General features: G+C 38.6%; 1 protein-coding gene across 4 annotated transcripts in view; it reads left to right on the top strand.

The window, feature by feature from the left end:
- The window catches only part of ZFYVE28 (zinc finger FYVE-type containing 28), a 150,520-nt gene that overhangs the window by 121,691 nt on the left and 4,737 nt on the right, over positions 1 to 24,092 (top strand). For 2 of the 4 annotated variants that reach the window (XM_027889064.1, XM_027889062.1), the window contains 3 exons: positions 11,839 to 11,990; positions 12,567 to 12,683; positions 14,122 to 14,226. In XM_027889064.1, the coding sequence (XP_027744865.1) occupies positions 11,839 to 11,990; positions 12,567 to 12,683; positions 14,122 to 14,226 (374 nt within the window). Of the gene's footprint in view, positions 1 to 11,835; positions 11,991 to 12,566; positions 12,684 to 14,121; positions 14,227 to 24,092 lie in introns of all 4 variants that reach the window. The other 2 variants (XM_027889063.1, XM_027889061.1) reach the window with 1 other exon arrangement.

Genomic DNA, 24,092 nt, shown 5'->3' with positions numbered 1-24,092 from the left:
TGAATTGCATCTGGGTTGAAGATTTCCAGTCTTAAATGAGAACTATGGCCACATACTTTGATTGCTGACTGTTCCCACAGTAATTTGAAAAAAACACTTGTAAACTTAGCTCAAGGTTGCTAGAGCGCAAACTGGGGAAGAAATATACCAGCTCCAGGGCAAAAAAATCCACCCAGTTTTTCCTTTCTAGTGGTTTCTTTCTATAAGTGTTATTTTGAGAACCATTCTTAGCATAACTATAACTTACTCAATTGTAAACAGGTTGGTAATAAAATTCATCTCTGAAATCTTATCCATTTCAGTGCTTGAAGTAGTAAAGTCAGTGATTTTTAAAAGTAAACTGCAGGAATTTGTCAGCTTTCAGCATGTTTGAATTATTGGACAAGATCCTGACATAGCCATTAATGTGAGTGGAAACCTAAGGGAACCTAATCTGCTAACAGAACGAGAGGACTTAGGTTCATTCTTTAAGCATATCAAGTTCTTTGAAAGACTTGAACTAGAAAATGCAAGAAAAGTGTTGCTTTGGGAATGATGAGGAAAAATAAGGGAGACAACGGAAGAACAAGGTAGCTACAATCAACTGATTTCAAAACCTCATTGAAGTTTTTGGTGTAAGAGTGCAAGGGAGGAAGAAATACTAATGAATTCTGTATTCAAACATTTGCCTGCTAGACTAGATTGTAACCCCTATTCCTTCGTTTTAAGATTATGACAAGCCAATAAATGACAACTTTAAATATAAATAATAACTTTTAAAACTAACCTTAATGATACACTAGATGCCTTCCGTAGTCAACAGGTACGTATTTACTTACTTATTTATTTATTTAAATGCATCTTTGCATCTTAAATATTGGTGTTTCGGGGTATGTTTTGCTACTGTTTTAGGAATTTACAAAAATTCGTGGTGAAGTTTTAGCCTGTTGTTTATGGTCTGTAAAAGGAAGTATCTGCAATGAATTGTGACTCAAATTTATGCCAAAACAGCAAGATTCTGCCAGCAATTAGAGTGGGATATTGATCTGGCTATTTCAGAATATCTGTATTTGTGTACATGTGGGCAGATTCCAAAGTCATTGGCTTGCTGAATACAGCTGAAGCATATGGCTTACTTTATGTGTGTTTGGAGTATATCCCTGTTAGTATAAAGACATGTGTGAAACAAGGCAGGGAAGGTTATTGTGGTATTTAGAATATGAAATCCCTTATATTTAAGAGCTGAAGTTTTAGTTACCTGCTGCAGAAAGAGAGGGTGTTTTGCAGGAGGATGTTTGAAGGTACCTTGCCAGTCAGTTCATGGAATCATGAAACATCCCAGGTTGGAAGGGACCTCAAAAGATCATCTGGTCCAACCTGTTGTGGGAAAGTAAGCCTAGGTGGGAATGTCTAGCACCTTGTCCAATTGCATCGTAAAAACCTCCAGCCATGAGGACTCTTCCACATCCCAAGCGAATTTTTTTTCAGGGATTGACTTTTCTTAGTGTAAAATATTTTTTTGTTATATCAAGATGAAATCTCTCCCAATGCAACTTGTCCTCTTCACGTGGCATCTTGAGAAGAGTCCATCCTCTTTATAGCTGCTCTTTACATACTGCTCTACTGTGGTGAGGTCCTTTGGAACCTTCTCTTCTCCAGGAAATAAAATACTTAACTCCTTCAGTCTCTTCTTGTAGGATAGGTTCTCCATCATCTTCATGTCCCTTCTTTGGATGCTCTGCTGTCTGTGTCTTTTCTTGAACTGTGGGGATGAGAACTGGACACAAGTAGTACTCCAGTTACAAGCACTTGGTAGGTTGGGATGGTCACATCTCCCATCTCTGCTAGTGGTGCCCCTGTGGTGCATCCCAGCATCTGATTTACCTTCATTGCTGCAGCAGCTTCATTGCTGACTCCTGTTGTCCACTGGGACCCGCAGGTCCTCTTCAGCAAAGGATGAAGGGGAAACAAAGCCAGGTTTTATTTCAGTGCCTCAAAAAGGATGCAAGAAGGAAAAAGAACTTGGTAATTTGCCAGAACTGTAAATTATAGTAGGAGAATTGATTTCTTTCATTTTATGGTATAGAACTTATGTGTCAAAGCTACAGCACAATGCCCTAGGTTTTAACAGAGGTCACAGCTACTCTGGGGATCTTATAGATGATAGCATGAAGGACAACAAATACATTAACAATGTCTTTTGACTGAACTGTCAGTCTACCTGATCAGCTCTGTCTTCAGTTCTCCTGCCTTGCACTGTTACCATTGCTGACCTGGTCAGGTTGTATTTGAAGCTACGCAAACTGGCAGATTAATTCTGCATTAGTGTTTAGTACTGTCATTTCTGGTTTGATCAGTGCATTACTGTAGATTTTCTTTCCCCCTTTTTTTTTGTTGAGCTTTTCTTCATTGGAGAGACTGCTTATAACCTGAAAAAGGCTGTTAGTAGTGGCTTTACATGTACTGTACTGGAATCATGGAAATAAAGAACTCAGTGAAAAGAGCTGTGGGAAGAGAAAGGGGTTTATACCTTGAGCAAATCTGACTTGACTCCCACTATAGATGCTCTTCCTGCCTAATGATTTTGAACTGCAAACTGTGTATGTACATCTTAGGCACTGAAAAAGTCTGTGCTGTATTGTACAGCTCTGTTGCTCAAGCAGTGTGAGGACACTATTAATACAGCCATAAACAGCCTTCTTGTTTTGCTTCGAAATCCCTTGCCCCAACAACCAGCTGAGCAGTAGCAGCAAAACAAAAAAGTCAGTGTTGATGAGGTCTGTCAGCTTTTGCTTATGATTTTAGTCAGTGAGACATATGTGACTGAAGCAGATGTCTCTAGGTTTTTACAGCCAGGATTCTTCTTGATGTGTTTCATGCCTATCTTGTTCTTCATCCTGCAAGACAAAAAAAAAAATTAAGTCTCCAAATGGTGCAGCATTTTCTAAGCTACAGTGTTCCTTTCTAGGATATTCTACATGGTATTTTTTATTTTATGCTTATCTATGTCTTTAGTAACAAGTAACTGATGCAGATTTTATTTTCTCAAGGAATATCCCAGCCACCTTGTGGAAGCTACTTGTTACCAAGTGCTTGTTCCAGTGGGAAGGTGAAAATTCAGCTATTTCAAGTTTTTTAGTATTTCTCCATTAAAATAACGGGCTTCATATTTTAGAGGTGTTAAAATGTTTGATGTGGTTGAAGTAAATGTAGAGTATACTGCTCTCTGTGTAAATCAAGTAAAATAGGGCAATATTTTAAGCTGACTAACATCACTGGCAGAGGCAATAAGACTGTTCAAGTAAAATTGGTAGACACCCTAAAATTTGCCATTTGGGGGCTATATTCCAAGTGGCATATCAAGCATATTGTCTGGCTGGAGACTGACACAAAGTGATCATAATGGGTCTGTGTTCTTGTTTCTGAATAGCTCAGTTGTAATTTTCATTTTTAGTAATTTGGCCACAATTATAATCATGTTCATTTTAGTGATGTGAAAAAAATCTGTTGTTGAATGTCACTTGGTGTTCCCTGTGATGCTAATAGAACAAAATTACTAGCTTTCAGAAATTAGATTTTATTTTACAGATTAGCACTTTTTTCCCCAGTAAAACTCTTTGAATAGCATGTTTGGGAGTATTGAGATTATGTGTAATTAAAATCACTATAGTAACTGCAGTTTGTGCAGAGTTTTTGACAATGCCTACAGATACATTGTAAAATCACAATTAGATTGGAGGAAAAAAAGAGGATTTCCCCATACTTACAGCGGCATTGAAGGTGAAAAATGAAGAGAAAGCTTTCTTTTCTAATTAAAATTTTAAGGCTCCACCTAATACTTTAATTAGCTTTTCTCAGCTTTGACTCCCGCGTCTGGATACGGAATTCCTGTGGGACTCTCTTAAACTTTAGGATGCTTTAATGCTTCTGCTGCTTGTTCCGTATTATTTTTTTGAGGGAACTGATGGAAGAAATATGAAAATATTGTGCTAATAAGTTTCCCTATCCATCAGAGTTACTCTTACTGGAGAATGTTTTTCAAGGCTGCTTCTCCATCTCCATTTCTGCCTCACACAGGAGTTGCAACTCAAGAGTGTATCTGTAGGAACTGGATGCTAAATTCATTCACTTGTTACAATGCCACGCAGAACGGTGGCTTGTGTGTCGCAGAGGATGTTGCTGAAGAGCTGTATGAAATTACTCCTTGCCCTTGGAATTATTAGTATCAGGTATCCAGGTCCTGCCTGTCCTGTGTCGAGTTCTGGATAAAGAGTAAAAGCTGGGACTGATGGGTTTCTATCCCTGTATTGGATAGCAGAGCTGATATTCCATCCCATTTCGTCATAAGTGCTATTATACTAGTGGTGGTTTTCACTTTCAGTTTTTCCAGTTCAGGATGTATTTTTGAAGTTCAAATATTTCTGTGCTCTAATTTCATTTTATTTATCCTCTTGCAGTGTGGGTGAATATTTGAGAGCTTTAAATGCATGTTTGATTGGAAGGAAGTGTTAGAAAACAATGTCATGGTGGAATTGAAAAAAATCGTAGTAGAACCTGAGCAGTATTCTAACGTCTTGTTTTTTCAGTTCTGTTTTTCTTGAATTTCACAATAACTTTAATTTTCATCCCTTTATGGTTTAAATTTTAAGAAAAGCAGTGAATGGGGTACCTTGCAAGTGTCTGACATTAAGTTTGATGGTTAGAAAGCAGCTGTGTTGATTACTAATGCTTAAGTTATTTGTTCATATGCACTTAAAAAAGTTTTATCTAGAATGACCAAAACAACTGTTTGGCAGAGAGCAATGTAAAAGTTGATAAATTCTGCACTGGCAATGTTGTTTATTTTAATCTCCATTTGAAATACTTTGCATTCATCTGAAAGCCCAGTTCAGAGTGGTAATGAGTTTGAGTAAGCCAGTTATCTAGGTAGAGTTTCTTATAGTGGATCTGTTTAGCAAGATGTTGCTTTAAGAGCTGTGGGTTTTGCAGTCCAAATGAGAAACGCTCTGGAGTTTGAGGTTGGAAGAGCTGAGGAAAGATACAAGATGTTCTACCAGCAGAGTGGGCAGCTGCAGAAGCTGCCAGGGTATGGAGCAGAAGTTATTGATATTGATTTCAAATTCAGCAATCTTCAATGGTCAGGACTTTTTCCTGACTGAAAATATCATTTAGGACACACGGATAATCCTGTTAGCGAAATTCCTTATTTTAATTAGCCAGCCTCAGATTGCCCACAGGGGCAAAAGAAGCTAAGAATGGGCTTCTGCAAATCTTGCGGCATGTGGAAAGTAATTCCCCCTACTGAGGAATTCAAAAGGTTGACAGCAGATGGGGCTTCTAGCACATGTCCTATTGTGAATGGAGCTGGGCATTGCTAATACATGTGATAATACTGTTGTCTAGTCAAGTCCAGTTCTTTTGGTGATTTCTAGTTAGAGGGATTTTCATGCAGTTATATTATTTGTTTCTCAGGGCAAAGTTCTGAAGCCTTGGACATGCTTTAAGGGTGGGTTGGTGGAGGTTGTGTCCGTCCCCCCATCGCCCCTTTAACCTTTTCTCTTAAAACAGAGAGAAAATACCTAGGGGATTAGATTTTAAAACTCTATTGACTTAATAAAATATTAGGGTTTAAAAGTCAGGAAATCAAGTTCTGTGTTAAAGGTTTTTTTAGTCTGCTTTAAATGTAGCTTCTGGGGTTGTTCCTTAGAACGTGGTCTTTAGCTAAATAAATATATGCTATTACCCAAATAATGAGACATGTTCTGACTTGGGTTTAAATGACTCTAAAATTGATTTGTAGCCACCCTCTTCACTTAAAATAATCATAAGAAGCCATTACTTTCACAGGCTTTTTTCCAACCATATCAAAACTAGCACGTTAGAAAACAACAAGTTCTAGCCTACTGTTTTTTGTGTTTCTTCTGATAGTATCCAAAAAGAAACAGTAGAGGTACTGCACAAAACAGGATGGGAGGCAGTATTTTTTTTCTTGCTGATTCAAAGTCACATTTCTCTTACCCAAAGCCGTGTAATTTTCCTCTTGTTGTTCCTCACATATGCAACTTTTGTCTTTTCCCAGCTATTATGTTTGATCCTTTACGTGGCCTTTGAAGTTTATTGTTCGTTATTTTTAGCAAATTGGAACCCCGAGTTGCCTACAGCCTTATGAAGTAGAAAAGTAAGAGCCATAGCTTGGTTGACAGGTTAGTGGGGAGATTTCCAGTTACAGCCTACACAAATATAAGTGGGAGCAGCAATGTACCACTTACTGTGCAAAGAATAACACGGATTTGCCTGCAAGCATTTTGTTGTTTGAGGTTTTTTCTTATTTACCGTAAGTATGAAAAAATTCAAATAGGAGAGAACCTTAAAGGCCGTAGATGGGATAAAAAGTGTTTGTTATTGATATTGCACACAGAGCATAAGGTGGACATTGTGCTGAGTTCTGTGTGGGCCAAAATGAAAGCCAGGGAGCTCATGATACTGTGTTTCAAGAAATAGTGTGAGAACTAGAATCTTCTGAATGTACTCATGTATATAGGGAAATTTATGTGCCTGATATGTCTATACATGTATATATTTCTAGTTCTTCAAAACACGTGGCATTAAATAATGGACATGAGAGATTTGTTAAGGCCAATTAGTGCAAATGAACTGATGTCATTTAAGTCCAAGGAACTGCACTATCTGATAATTTTTAGGCAGTCTCTCATCTATTTTTAAATGAACCCTAATTTGTAATAAAGAATTGGTCTACTGCCCCTTTGTAAAAACTTTCAGTGTGGTTTATAACTGTGATGTCCTTCTATGTAGGGCATTAAGAATGTGCGAAATCACCAAACCTTCTGCAAAGTTTTGTTTCAGGGATTTTCCCTAGTGTAGAAGGGGCCTCACCTGCTACTCTACAGCTCATATCAAACTGTCCTGAAGAGCAGCTCAGTCTCAAAATGCATCTCTGGGTGATCCTCTGCATCACAATAGTACCATTTAATACAGAGATTTTGAATTCACTGAAGTGGATTCTCAAGCTTTGATTTCACACTACAGCAGGAAGCTGTTACGTGTTTTGTTGCAAATAGTTGTCCTCCTGCTTCTGCCTGTGCTTGTGTAGCCTGCTGGCGATTTCCAGAGCCAGTGAATAGGAATCCCTGATGTCACAAGTATTTGTATAATATATTTGATAAGGGTATATACTGAATTCGTTATTAACACTTTTCTGTAAATATTTGCATTGTTCATAGAACTTCTGAGAGTTTTGCTCTTAGACTTGGTTGGGATGAGTTTGGCTGAAACTTGAGCCCTCTCTGTTTAAAGGCACCACTGACAATCTTCTGAAATCAACTCCTGAAAATTATTTGTAATTGAAGACCTTGCCTGAAATCAGAGACTTAAAGGGTGGTCTTACTTTCCTTTTAAATTTGGTGACATAATTGTGTCATATATTTCTGTTGAAGCTCGATGACCTTTAAGGTCCCTTTCCAACTCCAACCATTCTCTGATTCTATGGTAGATAGTAGAATGAGTGTGTCGGGTTTTCTGCTTTGCAAGTAGTGACCACCTATTGCTTTTGATGTAAGATTTTGAAGGACAAAGAAACAAAACCAAACCACTTTTAAAAAAAAAAAAATTAATTTATTTGAAAACATGATCATTCCGGTTTTTGTATTCAACATATTTGATACGTAGAGCTTTTCAATTCTTTGTATCTGTGACTGCTCTGTATTTAATACATTCTTAAGATACTCTGAAGGTTTGTTTGTGAGTAGTGACAAAGTCTTTCAGAGGATCTCATACGTTCCACATTTATTCAGAGCAGATTTCAGGTTTAAAGAACCAAACATTTCTAGACAAACTTGGAAGGGGACATCTATGAGTGGTTACAGTTTTCTACAGCTCTTGACTATTTTTTGAGCACAAATGTAAAATACTGAAGTTTGGAAAAATTTTGAATCAGTTTACTTTGGTCGTTTTGTTTTAGACTTTGCTGCTTTGCTGTTCTTGGATGAATGTCAGTGACCAACAAATACAAAGCCTTCCAGTATCACAGATGGTTACCTAAAATGCCTGACCATTTCTGAAAATGTCAGTCATAACTTTGTTCCACAGTCCTGTTTTCCATTGTGTATGCATACTACTACTTAACCTGGCTCACAAGTATCCTTTGGAGTGTAAAAGCTGTAAATCAAATTGTTTTCACAGGTGAAAGATGATATTGGGTGCAATTACATGATTGACTTTTGTTTGCTTGTACGTATATGACTAAATTTCCACAGTCAAGCCTTGAGACCAGGCAGCCATTCTAGAGATACATCTTGAAAGTGTTGGAAGAGTCTTGAAAACTCTTCTAACATTAAAAAAGGAAGCGTAACTTTAAATTGGGTAGATGTTATCCAAGTTAAGCAGAAAGATAATTCATTATATCTACTAAAGGGTACCTGTTCCTTTATAAGGTATAAGCAGGTTTACTGTTTGGAATCAACCTTTGATATCACATCTTATTTCTTTATGTTCATCTTCAGATGTGTTAACTTTGCAATGTTTTTACAGTCTGAAAAAGAAATGCATGATAAGCATTGTGTGTATGATAAACATTTCACAAGGGGGGAGTTCCATGCATATTTTAGTCTTCTCTCTTCAGTTCCTTGGGTAATTCAGGGTTCCCTTCAAGCAAGAAGTTGAGAGAATGAGGACTTGTCTCTAGTAGTAGTATGGCTATTCGTATTCTGCAGTGAGACTTGATTAGGATTTCCTTGTAGGAAGGGTATTCCTTACAGAACCAAAAAAAAAAAAAAAAAAATAAAATAAGCTGAACTCTGTAGATCAAAATTCAGGTTTGTTTTATGTAATATCAATTTTAAAAACTGAGAAATCTATTTGTACAGATGCAATCATTGCTGTTTGGGATACCCTGTTATTAAAAAACCTTGTCTCCTTTGCTGTTTATCTGAAACAATTGCAGTGTTTCTGTTCTTACAGTATTTCTAACTGTCTCTGTAATATAATTTTTCTGGCTACATTCTTTAACAGTAAGATATATTTTAAAGTAAAGAACAGATGGTCATTAGTCATTCTTTGAAATCACTTTTGTCTAAATCTCACTTGGTTGTGTTGATAAAGGCAGAGTAATTGTTTTTAACTCCGTAGTAATTCTTATGTCCAATTTGAAATTACTGAGGAGCATCCATGTCTGTCTTTGCAGTGGCACAAGCAATCCCAAGTACAAAATATCTTTTTTTCTGAACCTTCTGTATTTGGATATTGTACTTTACCTGTAACTGTGCATATGGACGGGTGTTATCAATGTGAATGTGCATACATGCTCCCCATCCCTCTCACAGTGCTGAAGCAATTTGTGTGTGCTCTGTGCTAGGGATTTTGAGGACAAAACGGTTCCAGCCAGTCTTGTGGTGACATGACCGGTCTTAATGACACACCACAGAATCTGACAGAATAGTCTGGCACAGAAGGAGGTCAAACCACATTCCTTGGGGGGCAGTAGGTACAACTGCATTCCTCCCATTTGGAGGAGTCTCAAAAAGGCAAATGTTATTATTAAAATTGGTCAGAATTGTGGAATGGCCCTTTTTTCCTTTCTGCAAAATGGGAAAGGACCAAGTAGTTTATGTTCTTGAAAAGCACTCTTCACAGCTCTCTGCCCACTTAACACCTGACTTCAAAATGTTTCTTCAACTGTGATTTGGAGGGAAGAGTCATCCTTGAATCAGCCCCTGCTTTCTCTTGCACTAAGGTTTTTGTGTATCGGGAGTTTTAACGACACCATTGTAATTACACGGGCTGCATTTGGCTCTGTCGTGAGGTCCATCAATTTATGATATAAATGTGCATATCACTAAGAAAAATTCTTTAAAAAAAAAAAAATGGAGCCTATTTGGTCATGTTAGAGATAAAGGAATCTGCCTTGTATATGAGAGTGTTTGTGTGAAGAGGCAGTCCTCTCACTGCACACCACTGCAAGTCAGGAATTGCTTTCTGGCTCTCCCTACCTTGCAGTTTACTCCTTCATAAGCCATGTTCTTACATGACCTTTTCATTGTCTTGAACACAGATCTTTCCACACTGACATACTTGCTGTTATAATAGATACATTATATCCCCTACGGAAAAGCAAAGAAAAATTGAAAGAGAGAATTCTCACTCAATTTTCAGGGCCTTTAGTAAACCCAGTCAGTCATGGTGCTGCTGGAACTGTAAACATAAAAATAACATCTCTTCACAAGGATTTTCTTTTGTTAGTAGCAATAGATCACATGAAACAAAATGAGCCTCCTGCAAGCCTGCTCTTTACTCTGTGTTTGAAAGAATGGGAAGCCAGTTCAGGTACTCATGCTACACATCTTCCATTGATATTTCTATCAATAACTAATCTCCAGCACTTATTTATTTTCAGTTCTGTTTTTCCTAGGGCTTTTAAGATTGCATGGCCTAATAAATTTCTCTGTACATTTCAAGGGATTACATGTGGAGCCTACAGGTAGAATTTCAAAACTTTATAAAATTTTTTTTAAGTAATTATAAATGTTACCAATGTGTCTTATCCTGAAATAATTGTTCATGCATACTGCAATAGGTATGGAATCTGCAAAGTGGTGAATGTTTCTGGACCTGATAAAAGCAGATCAAGCTCAAAATGTGTTAGAAATTGCTTCTTTTGTTATACATACTATTTATGCAGTTAGTAACTTTTTTTAACACAGTAGTTGTCTGCAAAGAAGGGGTGCTGGAGTTTTGGACAGCAAAAGTATGATTATAAGTAAGATAGTTCAGCTTTTTGTGATAATTGGCGATACGAATTTCTTTCCAATATGCAGAGAAAAATTGTTTACTGTTCTTTCTGAATTGGAATGCAGTAAAGTAAGAAGGCTCATGTCTCCTTTCGTCAGCACAGTGAATCCTTAGGACTTCAGTGTAATTCCATCCTGGGCTCTACTCCCGTTACTCCCATTTAAGGGTTTTAAGGGCAAAGTGCTACTTTTTCCCTAAGTGCTTCTTTTTTAAAGAAGTCATCTTGATTCACAAATACTTTATGTAATTCCTGATATTTGAAGATTCCTACCAAATCTTCCCTGTGGTCTCAGGTTCTTCCAAGCTTCTTCTCTGCAAGAGGAAAATGGAGAGGGGGGTTGGGGTGCAAAGGTTTGGGAATGGCTGGCTTATGGTTTTTAAAAGAAAATTTAAGTTTTGGGTAGACATTTGGTGACACGTTTTGATTTCTTTAAAGTTGAGCCATTCTTTTACAATAGTTTGACATTTCAGCAATTTCTACTGTTACATTTGTAAGGGGACTAATTTACCTCTGTATTGTGTAAATTATATTTTATCACTCTTCTTTCCACTTTTTTTGGTAAGGTTATATTTAGATTCTATTCTTGCTATTTTAAGGTAACATAAATTCAGAATTTCCTTTTTGTTTTTTCCACATTAATTTCCACATTAATAAATTTGAAAGTTGACTTCAGAACTGACCTTCACATTTTTTAGGTTGATATTCCCCTTCAGGATTTTTGGTGGAGTTATGTTCTCAGGACTGAGCTTTTAGAAGAAGATAATGTGAAAAATGGCACAGCACTTTGTCATAGCTAAGGCAAAATGCAATAAAATACGGACAGGTGATTTTATGCTTAAAAATTTTTTTGCAGCTGTGTCACAGAGTGAAAGTCAAATGTGGTGGTGGTTGGTTGAGTGCTGATTAACTTCAACAAGAATTTACAGCTATTAGTTCCGGTTTGCCATAGAGTCTTGCCTGAGTCATAAATCTCTTAGGATTTGCTGAACATCCTGAACAACTGAGTGAAGATTTACATTACCTTCCTTTACATTGTTATTTTCCTCCAACAGCAGTTTAATGACAAGTTCCTGTTCATCCGATGACATCGATCAGGAAGAAATCCAGCTTGCTTTGCAGGCTGCTAAAATTGCCACACGAGAGAAGATCAGATCTAGATTTCATGGCAGTAATGATCTTATTCACCGCCTTTTTGTCTGTATCTCAGGTATGAGAGTCACCTTTTGTTCTGAATTTATAAACTGTTCCTTTTCTTTTTTCTTTTTTTTGGTTAACATAAAGTAACAGTAGAAAGGACTAGAGATGCAGTTGCAGGAAGACACTGTTTTTTGGGGCCTGAGCTGCAGTCTGGTCTAGAAGGACATGTTACCTGATGGGAACTTACAGAATCAGAGACACAAACATTTTAGATCTGTAGCTACGAAGAGTTTGGACCTGTCTCAGGTTTGACTTCAAAGTGCTTTCTATTTTATGGTGATGCCCTATTGTGTTCAAGGAATGAAATTTGATGCAGCAGTTCTAACTACATGCAAAGGGAGTCTCTCAGTATTTCCTGCCAAAGGGATAAGGAAGATATGTATTGACCTGCTGGTAGCATAAAGACCAGAATGTAACTTGGCCATTACGGGGAATTAGTTTAATTAAATGTTCAGTTTTTATTCCTAAAGTGATCCCCTAAAAATAAATGAGGCCACTACTGGTAGCAACAGGCAAATTTAAGTACTTTTTTAAAGGATGATGTAGTAATCTAGTAATGGTTTCCTCATTTTCTCAAACTCCTAAGGTGTTGCTGACCAGCTGCAGACAAACTACGCTAGTGATCTGAGAAGTATCCTAAAGACTTTGTTTGAAGTTATGGCAACCAAACCTGAAACAGAAGACAAGGAGAAGCAGAAGAAAGGTGAAGAGATCTATAGTAAATTTCTGCTGATAGCCCAACAGAGATCCATGAACTATCTGACAAGAATTCCCTTAACATACTGTTATCTTTTTGACAGGACTCACTGTACAGTGATTTGACCTAAGTTTAAAAGAAGTCACAGAAACAAGACTGTAAACAGGTTGAAATCACTGCAAGTGTAGGTACACAAGAGTATGTCTTAAGGCAAATACCGAAGAGTTAAAGCCTTCAGAGTGCACCTGCAGTTTCCATATTCCTATGTGTATTCCTGTGTGTTACCAAAGAGCAGACTGTAGGATGAGAATGAAAATTTGGCTTCAAAATAGAAAAATACCCACATTTTAATTTTACATAATTAAAATAATGAAATCAGAACAAGATCTGAGTCAGTGAAAGGGGTTTTTTCCTGTTACCATTTTGATTATTTCTTTTTCAAAGTGGCAAGTCTGCTAACTTGTCTAAAAATAGCCATGTCATCCCAGCAAGACTGCAATTACCTTTGTCCTTTGTTATGATTAGAACTATCAGCATCTGAAGGTGATCAGAGCTCTTTTTTTTTTTTTTTCTCCCCACTTCCTTTCCTCCTGACGGAAAACTTTTCCGTTTTCTTAGTTTCGTTTAAAAGGATTGATGGTTGTATGTGACATGCTTAGTTAAAAGTTGGATCAAGTTAGTAGAAAAACCTCCAATCCAACCCAACTCTGCAGGGGGATAATGCACAACATGCACTACAGTCCTCTGCTACTTGTGGTTGAAACTTCCAGAGCAGTTCTGTGGTGGCAGCATATCATGATGTGAAGAGACTGGGTTTTTTTCATTGAATAAATAAATAAATAAATAAAATAAATGGGATTAGACAGAATCTAGAAAGAGACTAGAAGAGCTCCTGAGCATTCAAATAAGAGTAATAAAGAAACTGGAACTGTAAGGAATTATCATTGGGAAATATATATTAGTCAGTAGTACTTGGCTGGATATAATTTCCAGTGGATAAACTCTTGCATTAAAAAAGAAGACATTGACAAAAGTAAGCATGAACAAAATGAGCAAATAGAAGTCAGGGACTTTTGGGATGAAGTTTCTCTTTGATATATAAGATTTGATGTGTGTTATTCACCTAGGGAATGTCGTCTTGTTCTCATACATTTAAAAAGATCCAATTTAAGAACGGGGAAATAAAGTGTAGGATGCAACTAAACTACTGGAAGTAAGAGGACTGCATGTCCTGTAATAGCAGCATGTTTCATTTCTGTCATCTTTCTGAAGAACAATAGAGGAGAATTTTAAATCACTGTTTGTGTCAGGGTAAAGGAAAAAGCAAGAAGTCTAAGAAGGTACATAGAGGTGCTACTGTAGTCTAATCCCAGAAGTTCCAACATGAACCTTTCAAGTGAAAATTGGAGGAAGTATGAATGAGTACTTTTGAATTATTTTACAGTTAACCATGGTTTAAGGAATGCAGCATTGGAAGACTGTGCTTTATGTCAAGAAAGTATATCATCCTCAGAACTTGCAGCAAAAGCCAGAGATGGAGACTTTGAAGGTACTTTCTTCTTTCTACGAATTAAAATGAGACAACACTGTATAAAGAAATTATCGTTAAAATGAAAAGTCTTTTAATGTTTGTCTCTGGAAAGTGAGTATAAAATCTTGTCATAGTATGTTTTAGAGACAAAGTCAGATGATGAACTGAGCATGTTTCTTTCAGGTTTTTTTCTACAGCCTCATGAAACTCTTACCTACAAATTGTCATTCAGTATGAATTCCTCTGTATCAGTGGATAGTAAAGGCTTTAATACAGCAGTGCATCTGACAAGTTTCTGAGGGCTGTGTGAGACAGAAAGCCCTAAGTAAGGTCTTCTCAGCCAAATCTGAGGAGGTTTTTTATATTGTTTGCTGTATGTGGAAGTGCTTTTTCTCGTGGTAGAATTGCCTTTCATATTTTCTTTACTTTTGCCTTTGATCAAAATATTTTGTTTAATATTTTCATATTCCTCATCTTATTACTTCAGAGAAAAAGGGAGTATTAGGTAAGTGTGCTGAGATTGCTCAAATCTCACGGAGTAGATAGTAAGAGTGAAGAAAAGAAGTCTCAAAGTTTGGGTTGGGATTCAAGCATTCTGAAAACTCAGGAGTTGTTTCTCTTTTCTAATCTGAGCTGCTTCAGAGTTGTTATGAACTAAAGCCCTGTTATGGCAAACACAGTATAAAAAATGGATTAAAAGATATCAGAGCACTTGCAGTCAAAGAATAAGAAAAGAGAAAGTAGATGTATGAGATGGAGCAAACAAGAAAGTAATCAGCTTTGATCTTCAAGGCTAAGTGGTGGTTTCAGCACACCAGGAGACCAATTATGAGAGCAGTAATATCTCTGTGGTCAAGTGAGAAATACAAGGCAACAGTCAACTGTGAAACTATATCTGAGCTTCCCAGAAATTCAAGTGTGCAGTAATTTCCCTGTGCTTTAAAACTTTGATGTATTGTTATGTATTTATCCACATACACTGCTGTCCTTCCAGGGAGAGGTTTGGAATGTGGGATGACTGAGAACTGAGTGATAAGAATTGTGTGTCTCTGCCTCAGTGTGGAGGGTGGTGACCAGCAGAAAAGAAATATTGTTCATGTCGTTTGTAACAAAGATCAGAAATCACAGGGGGAGGGGGGGGAAGACCTCTTAAAGATTAGATTTTAGAGTAATACTACATATTTATAACTTATTTTGTGCTCATATAAAACCCATAGTTTGCTTGCTTACCCTTCTTCTGAAGCTGCAGGCTAAAGGATCTAATGTGTTTACAACAGTAGGGCTAATTCATGTAGAAATATTATCTCTTCTGGAGGAAGATGATTTGGAGGCAGATAAAGAACCATTCAGTAGTCATTTTAATTGATTTTTCTATTGTGCTGTAATTCAGAATGTCACAGAAGGTGCAGTAAAGAACAAATCTTTAAGCAAAATCCTTACCATGTATAGGCTGTATTGGAAAAGAATGCAAGAGGTGATTGATTCTCTACCATTTCAAATCATTCTTTTGTTTTGAATCGATGCCTGATGCTGTCAGTGAATTTGACTTACAGAACGTGAACCGCAGGATGCTAAATAACCTTCTCCCAGTGGATGTACATTTTGTCACTGCAAAGTCACTTCACTTCCCTGGCATGTTATTCAGCTTTAGGGTTCTTTGGCCTTTCATGGCAGCTTCTATTGGCACAGGGAGTGTTTTATGTTTGGAGAAGTGCAGCCTGTGACTTGGGAAGTTATTTATTGAAATAGAGGACAACGATCTGGGTACTTAATTGATGTTATGGCCGCATGGGAGTGTGGTAAAGGGGAATCTTTGAAGTTAGAAGAGCCCCTGCAGCACCCAGGCAGTGTCAATCCATTATGTCCCTGCCCTAAGTGAATAGTAAAACTCAATCTGTGGTATTAATAGCATATGCAAATAACTACAACAAAAACAGCCCTTGCCTGCACCTTTGTTCTGAAATAGCAGGTGTTTCACGTGTACCTGCGTGGTAGAAAGCAGAGCCTTGTGGGATAACCAAGTCCCTTTGGAATAAGTAGATGTGGATGCCAGAATGAGCACTTTGTGCCAATGTTTTCCCATGCTAACACATCCCTGAGCAGAGCCAGTTACCAACGGTCCTGCAGGGACTGTGCTCTCGTGAGCTGCACTGGCTCACTGGGAAGGCTCAGGCATGTCTTCATCAGTCTCCTTGCGGGCTTTCTCTGGGAGCCTTCCCTGGCTGGTGTGTAAGTGATTATGCTGTAAATGTCTACTTGTACAAACCACTACATCTCTTCTGACTGTGTAAACTAGTGAGTGTAGTCCACTGTTACTTGACCTTCAGACTTGCTGATGGACGGGAATTTTCTGTATCCCAAAGAGACAGAGTGTGCCAGGGAGAATGGAGATGAGTTCCATGTTCCAAATCAGAACAAGTCACAGAAGGTCTGCAAAAAGGGATATCCAAAGTGGGTCAGTTTGTTGAATTTGGGGAAACTGTAGACACGCTCATTGTATCCGCTCACTTCCAATACATTCCAGACCTGTGTCCCTCAAGGTCCCTGTAACGCTGAACAGACTTTTTTCTGCTGAGGCATGCAGTGCTAGCTAATGGCATACATGGTTTTGCTCTCCCTAAGGCATTCAGCACGAGGCATAAACTTGCAGCAGGATTTCCATCTTGGCAGCCATGCGCCTCTTCCCCCTTATAACACCTCCCCACATACCTCATTTTTGCTGGCCACTGTGGAAGGAACAGCTTCTCACTTTGAGTGATGTTTGGGTGGGGGTGGAAGATGTCTAGTGGTTAAGGCAACCTTTGCTGTGTGAACACTGGTGCCCTATTTCTTGCAGCCAGCCTGATGGGTTTGTCCTCCAGGCCAAATCTGGGCCACAGACCACCAAGAAGAGTACCGGAATCACCACAGTTATCCCTGTAAATTGATTCAGCAGGAAGTCTGAGAGCATTGCACCAATCTGTTGACATCATTGCACCAAAATTAATTACATCCTTTTTCTGTACCTCAGGTCACTCAATTATTTCAGCTGAAAGTGAAAACAATTTAAAGCAAAGGAGCACATGAGTAGCTCCTCCTTTCTGCCATTGTGGCAGAACTGGAGCATGTATCAAATTGAGAAGGTCCAGAAAGCAGCCTGCCAGGAAGGCTCTTTCCAATTATCAAGTAAATCCCTCCAACCAAAAACACCAAATGTTTAGGATTGTATTCCATCAATGGTAATGAAAAAAAAAAAAAAAAAAAAGGAAAGTGAGCCCAGCAACCTGAACAAATAAATGGTTTTAAGATTCTACTGAAGGTTTCAGCCTCTACTCAGATTATGAAGATGAATCACTTGTTTTGTCAGATTTCTCATTCATATTGTGTATAAAACCCACCAGCTGGTCTGGGTCATAAAACAAATATGAATGTTTATTATGAGCCAACTGACATTGGCAAGGGTATAAGAGTTAAATCCCGTGACCTTCTGAAGGTTGAAATAAAATAAACTACAGATTAATTGGCATTCCAAAACAAAAGCATTTTCGAAAATACAGATGAGCCTGTGGTGTGTATGTTCATCTTTGCTGTCCTAAAGCTCCAAGATTTTTTTTCAGGGAAACATATGCAGGTATACTTCATAGAGAATAAAAAGCACTGTATATTTATAGGGAGAGAGAATGTAAAACAAATAAATTTGTATTTTTGTAGGGTATAGGTTTAATTTATGCAATACTCCATAAATAATTTTTAAATATAGCACAATTTCTTTCCCTGGTTGTATGATGGAGGTGAGGGCCAGTGGAGACAATGTTCTGTATATAAACTCAAGGCAAGTTGTAGTGGCAGATGGTCAGAGGAAAGCGGGTTGGGCTCTTTGCTGTCAGTGGTGTTTGCTCTGCATGCAGTAACAGCAGAAGGGCCCTGTGTCCTGGGAACTTTTACAGTACTACCTTTCTCCCTCGTGCCCTGGTGAGCTATGAGCCAGCACAGGTTTTTGGGGAGCTCCTGATCTCCAACTTGGACAAACCACTGATAGATAATAAACTGACCAAGAAGTTTGCAAGGGACTGAGAGTGGGCAACATGGGTCACACACAACTGAAACGGAACCTCCACGTTTGAAAATGTAAAGAAAACTATTCTTAGTCAACCTAGTATAAATGCATCCCTGCCAGGACAGAGCTGTGTCATTCTTAATATGTAGTACAGTTTTAAAAAAAACAATCATTGGGGAAGTAGAAGTTTGATGTCTTTCTGCCATTTATGCATCTGGGATCATGTTTCTAGCCCCAAAAGAAAACTTGCTTTGTGTTTGCCAGCAGATTCCCATACGTGTATATATAAATTTACATTCACACAGAGTAACTTCTTAATTTTTTGTCTTCAGAAGTATTTTAATGATTTATTAATTTTTAAATGTGAGAGAGCATAAGTCCCTGCTCACCGTATTTGGGAGCATTATGTTTATCCTTGTGAGCTTGGTCATTTTAATAGTGAGCTTTGGCAAATCTGAGTTTTGACCATACATGTATTTTGGGGTAATTTATTACTCAGGAGAATTGATCTACTGCGATAGGGGGAATGCGAACATTTTTAATTATTGATGTAATGAAGTTAAAGGCAGGCTAAGAAAATGAGTCTTCTCGTCTAAGAATAAGCAGGAAACATGTAGAAATCTGAAGATTTTTTCTAAAGGAAACCAGAAAGCATTATGAAGGTGTTGATGTTCCTTGTAAATACTTGCTACAGCATCTCATCTCTCTCTGCAGCCATACATGGATTTTCATTCCTTATCCCTTTAGCATCTGCACAGAAGTGCCTTGCTTGCTACCACCCAGTTATAACTCCAGACATAATGGATTTGCTGTGGCTGCCAGTACAAATACCTGTTTGTGCCAAGTGGTGTTAGCATCTGTTTGCTGCACAGCAGCACACTACTTCGCCCTGATCCCTTTCCAGCCCACCCACTTCTGTGTTGTCACAAGTCCCTGCTGCTTTCCAGCCAGCAACATAAGCACAGTTCAGTAGTTTACAGTCCCAAGGCTCAAGATCTTGTTGCAGTCAGGGTCAAAAAAAAAAAAAAAGAGGAAAAGAAAAAAAAGAGAAAACCCACTCATGTTCCTGTATGAGCAGAATCTACTCACCATGGCTCTAGAATTAGCTGTCAGCCCCAGCTGAATGCTCCAGTTTTTCTTTTGTCTTCTGCACACCTCTGGTAACTCTTATTATTTTTAATAATGACCAGCAACACTTTCTAAATGAAACAAGTTAAATTGTTGCACAGTTCAGTCCCCCTTGACTTTTTACTTTTCCCTTGCTCGGCAGCTCTGCTTACACTGTGCAAGAGAAGAACCTGGCATCAAGGTTCCATATGGAGGCAATGTTTTATAATCAACTGAACATATTTAATCATGCATGTAGAATTACAGGATTTTTTACGGGTTTTAGGTCGTAGTGCAATAATTTGATCTGACTTGTGTTTTAAGAATTTGCTCAGAGCCTTTTTTTTCCTTCTCAAAGACTATCCCTCTTTGTTGGAGCTGTGTGGAGCTTGTTGAGACTTCTTTGCGGTACTTCGGGGAGAACATCCCAGAAGTGCTGTAAAGCACAGGCTTGTTCAGCTCCATAACCTCATAACTGGGATTTTGATTAGCTTTGAAACTTATTGTCCTGAAAATACATGTATTGAGTGTTCTGGTATGTCATATGTTGGTCTGCATTATCAACTTTTTTCTCTTCTGTAATGGTTGTGGCTCTTACAGAGAAGACTCCAAATAATGGTTGTATGGAAGATCCAGGTCTCTAGTCCATGTGATTTAAAGTAAAGATTTGAACCAAATCTCAGTGGAAGTCAGTTTTTTCTATAAGAGTTGTTCCACTTTTTGTAAATAATTATTTTACCCAAAGAACTGATTGCTGATCGTGTACTAGGACAGAATGTACACAGGACCTCTTCATTCAAGGTCATGTTAACTCGGGCAGAGCAGATGCTTGAGCCCAGGTTTGCAAAGCTCTATGCTTTGGTGAAAGCTTTCTAGATTTGGACTGAAATTCCATCCTAAGAAATCTATGTGACAAGAGCTGAGGCTGGGAAGTCTGTACCTCTTTTCTCCCTCACCCACAAAATTTTCATTAAATAATATTGCTTAAGCAGAAAACTTATAGAAAAAATTTCAGCCTGGCTGTAATCAACACTGAGCAAGGGTAGAGATTACTTCTGTATAATTGCTCTTTAAAAATTCTACATCAAAGTCAGAAATTGCCCAAAATTACATGTGATAAGGGACAAAAAAGGTTCATCTTGCTTGTGGATGATGGTTGAAGTGAGGGGTAAAGTCAAGTCACCTTAGTTTTCTCCTTTGCATGCTTTAAAACTGTGAGAATTTACAATTCCTGCTTTCATCAGGAGTGAAAGCCCATCTGACCCTTTTTTCAGCTGTGAGGGTAATGCACTGTGACGGCTGCAGCGGTGTAAGTCCCACAGGCTGCTGTAGGAACAGCCCTCCCAAGGTTAGTTTGGTAGAAGTACAGTTGGTGGTTTGCATGATGTGCTCTGTAATCTAAATATACATCAAAGCAGGAGGAGCTTTCAGCTGGACTCCTACATTAGGAATGCTTGATAAAAACAAAAGATGCAGAAAAGGGTCTTTTCTCCGAATTGTCTGGCCGTAACACAAACACCACCACGAGCATAGGGTTTAGCAGCTGATCTTCAACAGAGAGCTGTGGTGTGCATGTTTCTGACTTGTTTTCTACCAGGGCATAGATTTTCTAGACCAGGCCTTGTGCAGGTCTCAACAACCTTTGGGATTGTTTCCCTCCCTGCCCCACTCTCGTGTCTCAGCACCACTAAATGAACTTCAGGCTTTCTGATCTAACATTTTTTCAATCCACACAGTTGATGGATCCGAGTCCAGACTCTCTTCCTCTTGTGTTCTGAGACAGGGAGATGCTCTCCTTGGTTTTCTAAGATTAGATTGGCCTGCATTAAGACTATTGCACATACTTAAACACAATTAATTCATGTGTGCTTTTTGACAGTTTACAGTGTCTCTGATTTTTTTTTTTCATCATGCCTACAGTTTTCTTAAAGCTTCAGCATCTTGGATTTATGTGATTTTTAACTTCAAGAGCAGAAAACACATTTAGCTAATGAAGTGGCATAGACATGTAAAGGTGAATTCTAAAAGCTACAGCATAACATTAATAAAAAGACCATAAAATTTCTTGATTTATGAGAAATTGTAATGGAAGATTTTTGAGTAGTTTAAAGCTGGAAGTACTGTATCTCCTTTTTAAATGTCTTTTTCAGTCTTCCCACCATTTAATTTTATCTTATGTCTATTCCTTTCTTTAAACTTGTTTCTTATTCATTTAAATGCTTGTTTCTCTTCTTTTCTCTCTCTTTTTTCTGTGCATGCTTTTAATATTTTCTTCTAAAATTTATTTCTGTACTCTGTCTCATTAATCCCTTCCTTCCCTTCCTCCTCCTCTTTGATGTTTGTGCTGTGGACTTCATCCGTTTCCCAGCAGATTTCTCCAAACTCTCATTGCATGATAAAGCAGTGGGCCAATTAGCCCATGAACAAGGTTTTCCCTCCCTTCCTTGTCCAAATCCCCAAAGCACAGGCAGATAATGCTTTAGAGACTGGATGTTTCTATTTGCTGCAGCAGGCAGAGCTAATGGAGCAGCGTAGCCTGGAGAAGGACTATAAGATAAAAAGCCCATGGATGCAGTGCTGCTGCCCTGCTTCCAGCACATCTTCAGGCTCAGGCTTGGGGTTTAATTCGTGTAAGGCACTCTGCTCCTCGCATTGAAGCTTTATCCCCTCTTGAGAGTGCTCTTCAGAGAATATTTCAAAAACCTGTTCTATAAAAAGCCCAGTGACTCAATCGCTAATATATGTAAGTCAGAAAGGCTGCTCCCAAGGTTGAACGAGATGAGGCTGGTGAGGGGTACCAAGGGGTGGGATCCCATTCCCATAGGGGCTTGCGTGGGCTCACAGAGACCAAGTCATTCAGGACTTCATCCTCCCTGCCAGGGTGAGAGCTTTGGCTACAATCCAGCATTGTGTTTAATTTCTAAGTGCTTACTCTCAAAACTCTGTGCTTGTGTTCACTGTAAGGACTTTTTCTGTCACAACTGGAAGCAAAGACATCGGGGTAAAGCCCCAAAGTTCCTTATCTCTAATGTCATTTCAAGGCTGCACCACTGTGTGATGTCGTGCAAGACATTCCTCCCGTGGTTTGTCCCCGCACACTGACTGACTGTAGCTGGGTGATGAGGATTAAAGCAATTACATTTGTACAGCATTTTGAATGTTAAAAGCCGTTACATAACCAAGTGTTACTATTTGGGGGTGTGCTGCAGTGCAGCAGATCTCGGTGCGAGCAGTTGGGGTGTTGGGAGGGCACTAAAACCCTGAGGCAACAGGGCACGGGGCTGGCTGTGGAGCCCCGTCAAAGGGCCTTACTGCTGATGAGTCACTGTCTGGGGAAAAATGTGCCCTTTAGCTCACTCTGCTGATGCATTCATTTAGTGAATCAGCTGATGTGACACCAACGTGGAGGCAGAGAGAGCCCCTCTACTGTGGGAGAACGTTCTGTAGGGAGGGTTGTGCTGTTTCTATACACTGAGTACCACTAAGTTGTGAATTATTTTTAATGCAGTTATAAAAGCAAAGTTTGCAGATTAATTCGTCTGTCAGTCAAGTAATTCTGTATGAACTGTGGATTATATGATTGTTATAAGTTTAAGGTCATTATTTATCAAAATTTGCTGTTTCTCGTGGTGCAGGGTTTGGGGTTTTTTTGCAAATATTCTTATTTACTGTGGAGACAAATCCGTGCACGATCAATTAAAAAATAATTTTTTTCTGTGTTGCACTTCAGGGGCAACAACAGGAGAAAAAAAGGGGAGGGGAAAGGAAATAAAAATAACCCTGCCCTTCCACCCAAAAACCCAAACCAAACAAACAACCCACAACACCAACCCCAAAAAACCCAAAAGATAAACAGCTGTTAAGAAAGCTGCTTTCTGCTGATGAGCTGCAGGGTCTTTGTGGTGGGATTGCATTACCTTATTATGTGTCTGGACTAATTGTGATCTGAGGGAAGGAGAGATTATGCCTCTTGCTGCTGCAGAAGTTGCAGATCCTACAAGCATGCTGCAGTGTATACAGAAAAGGCCTGTGTTTTGTGGCTTTTCTGTGAATATTAAAATTAGTAACTAGCTGAACATGGTAGCCCACACTACAATACATTTGATAAAGCATTGGTAGCAAAGAAGGCATCTACCAAACCTGCTTCCACCAGCTCTGCAGAGGGAGACCTGGTGGCACAGAGACTCAACAGCTGCCTAAATTCTGCTGTCTTCAAAATCAGTGAGAATCAATGGATAGTTAAATCCCTGAAAATATAATCTGTGTAGTCTAATGGCAAGTTTTAAGTAGGAGTGTTGTTATTAGCTCATTTTTTAGGGTTTGTTTGTTTGTTTGTTTGTTTGTTTTGGATATATGTGATAACCTAAGGAACATCCTGGCTGGAGAACATAAGGATGCTCCAAGGTCATCAGGTTTGCCATGGTTTCAGATCAGAGATTTCTGTAAAAGTGATACAAAGTTGTCAAAATCGACATCATAAGCTGTTATTAGTAGTAAGTTTCACTGGGCAAGGTACGTGTAGTAGCTAGGGAGGTTGCAGAGAAGGAAAGGAATTGAAAAGGAAAATTTCTTGGCTTTGTTGTTACTAATGCTTTGACTTAAGCTGGCAGTCCTTGCTGCTGAAGGAAAGCCTGCCTTTGAAGTAGGAATTTGTACTCGTGTCTCCACAGAATGTTTTCTGGTGAACTTTTCCCAGGGATGAGGTGAAGCCTTCTGTGTGCAATGTCCTTTTTCTCACCAC

This window comes from Empidonax traillii, unplaced genomic scaffold, assembly GCF_003031625.1.
Source record: "Empidonax traillii isolate 1590-97213 ecotype Southwest subspecies unplaced genomic scaffold, ASM303162v1 scaffold250:size724861, whole genome shotgun sequence".
NCBI classification, from domain to species: domain Eukaryota; kingdom Metazoa; phylum Chordata; class Aves; order Passeriformes; family Tyrannidae; genus Empidonax; species Empidonax traillii.
This window is presented reverse-complemented; position numbering and strand designations above follow the sequence as displayed.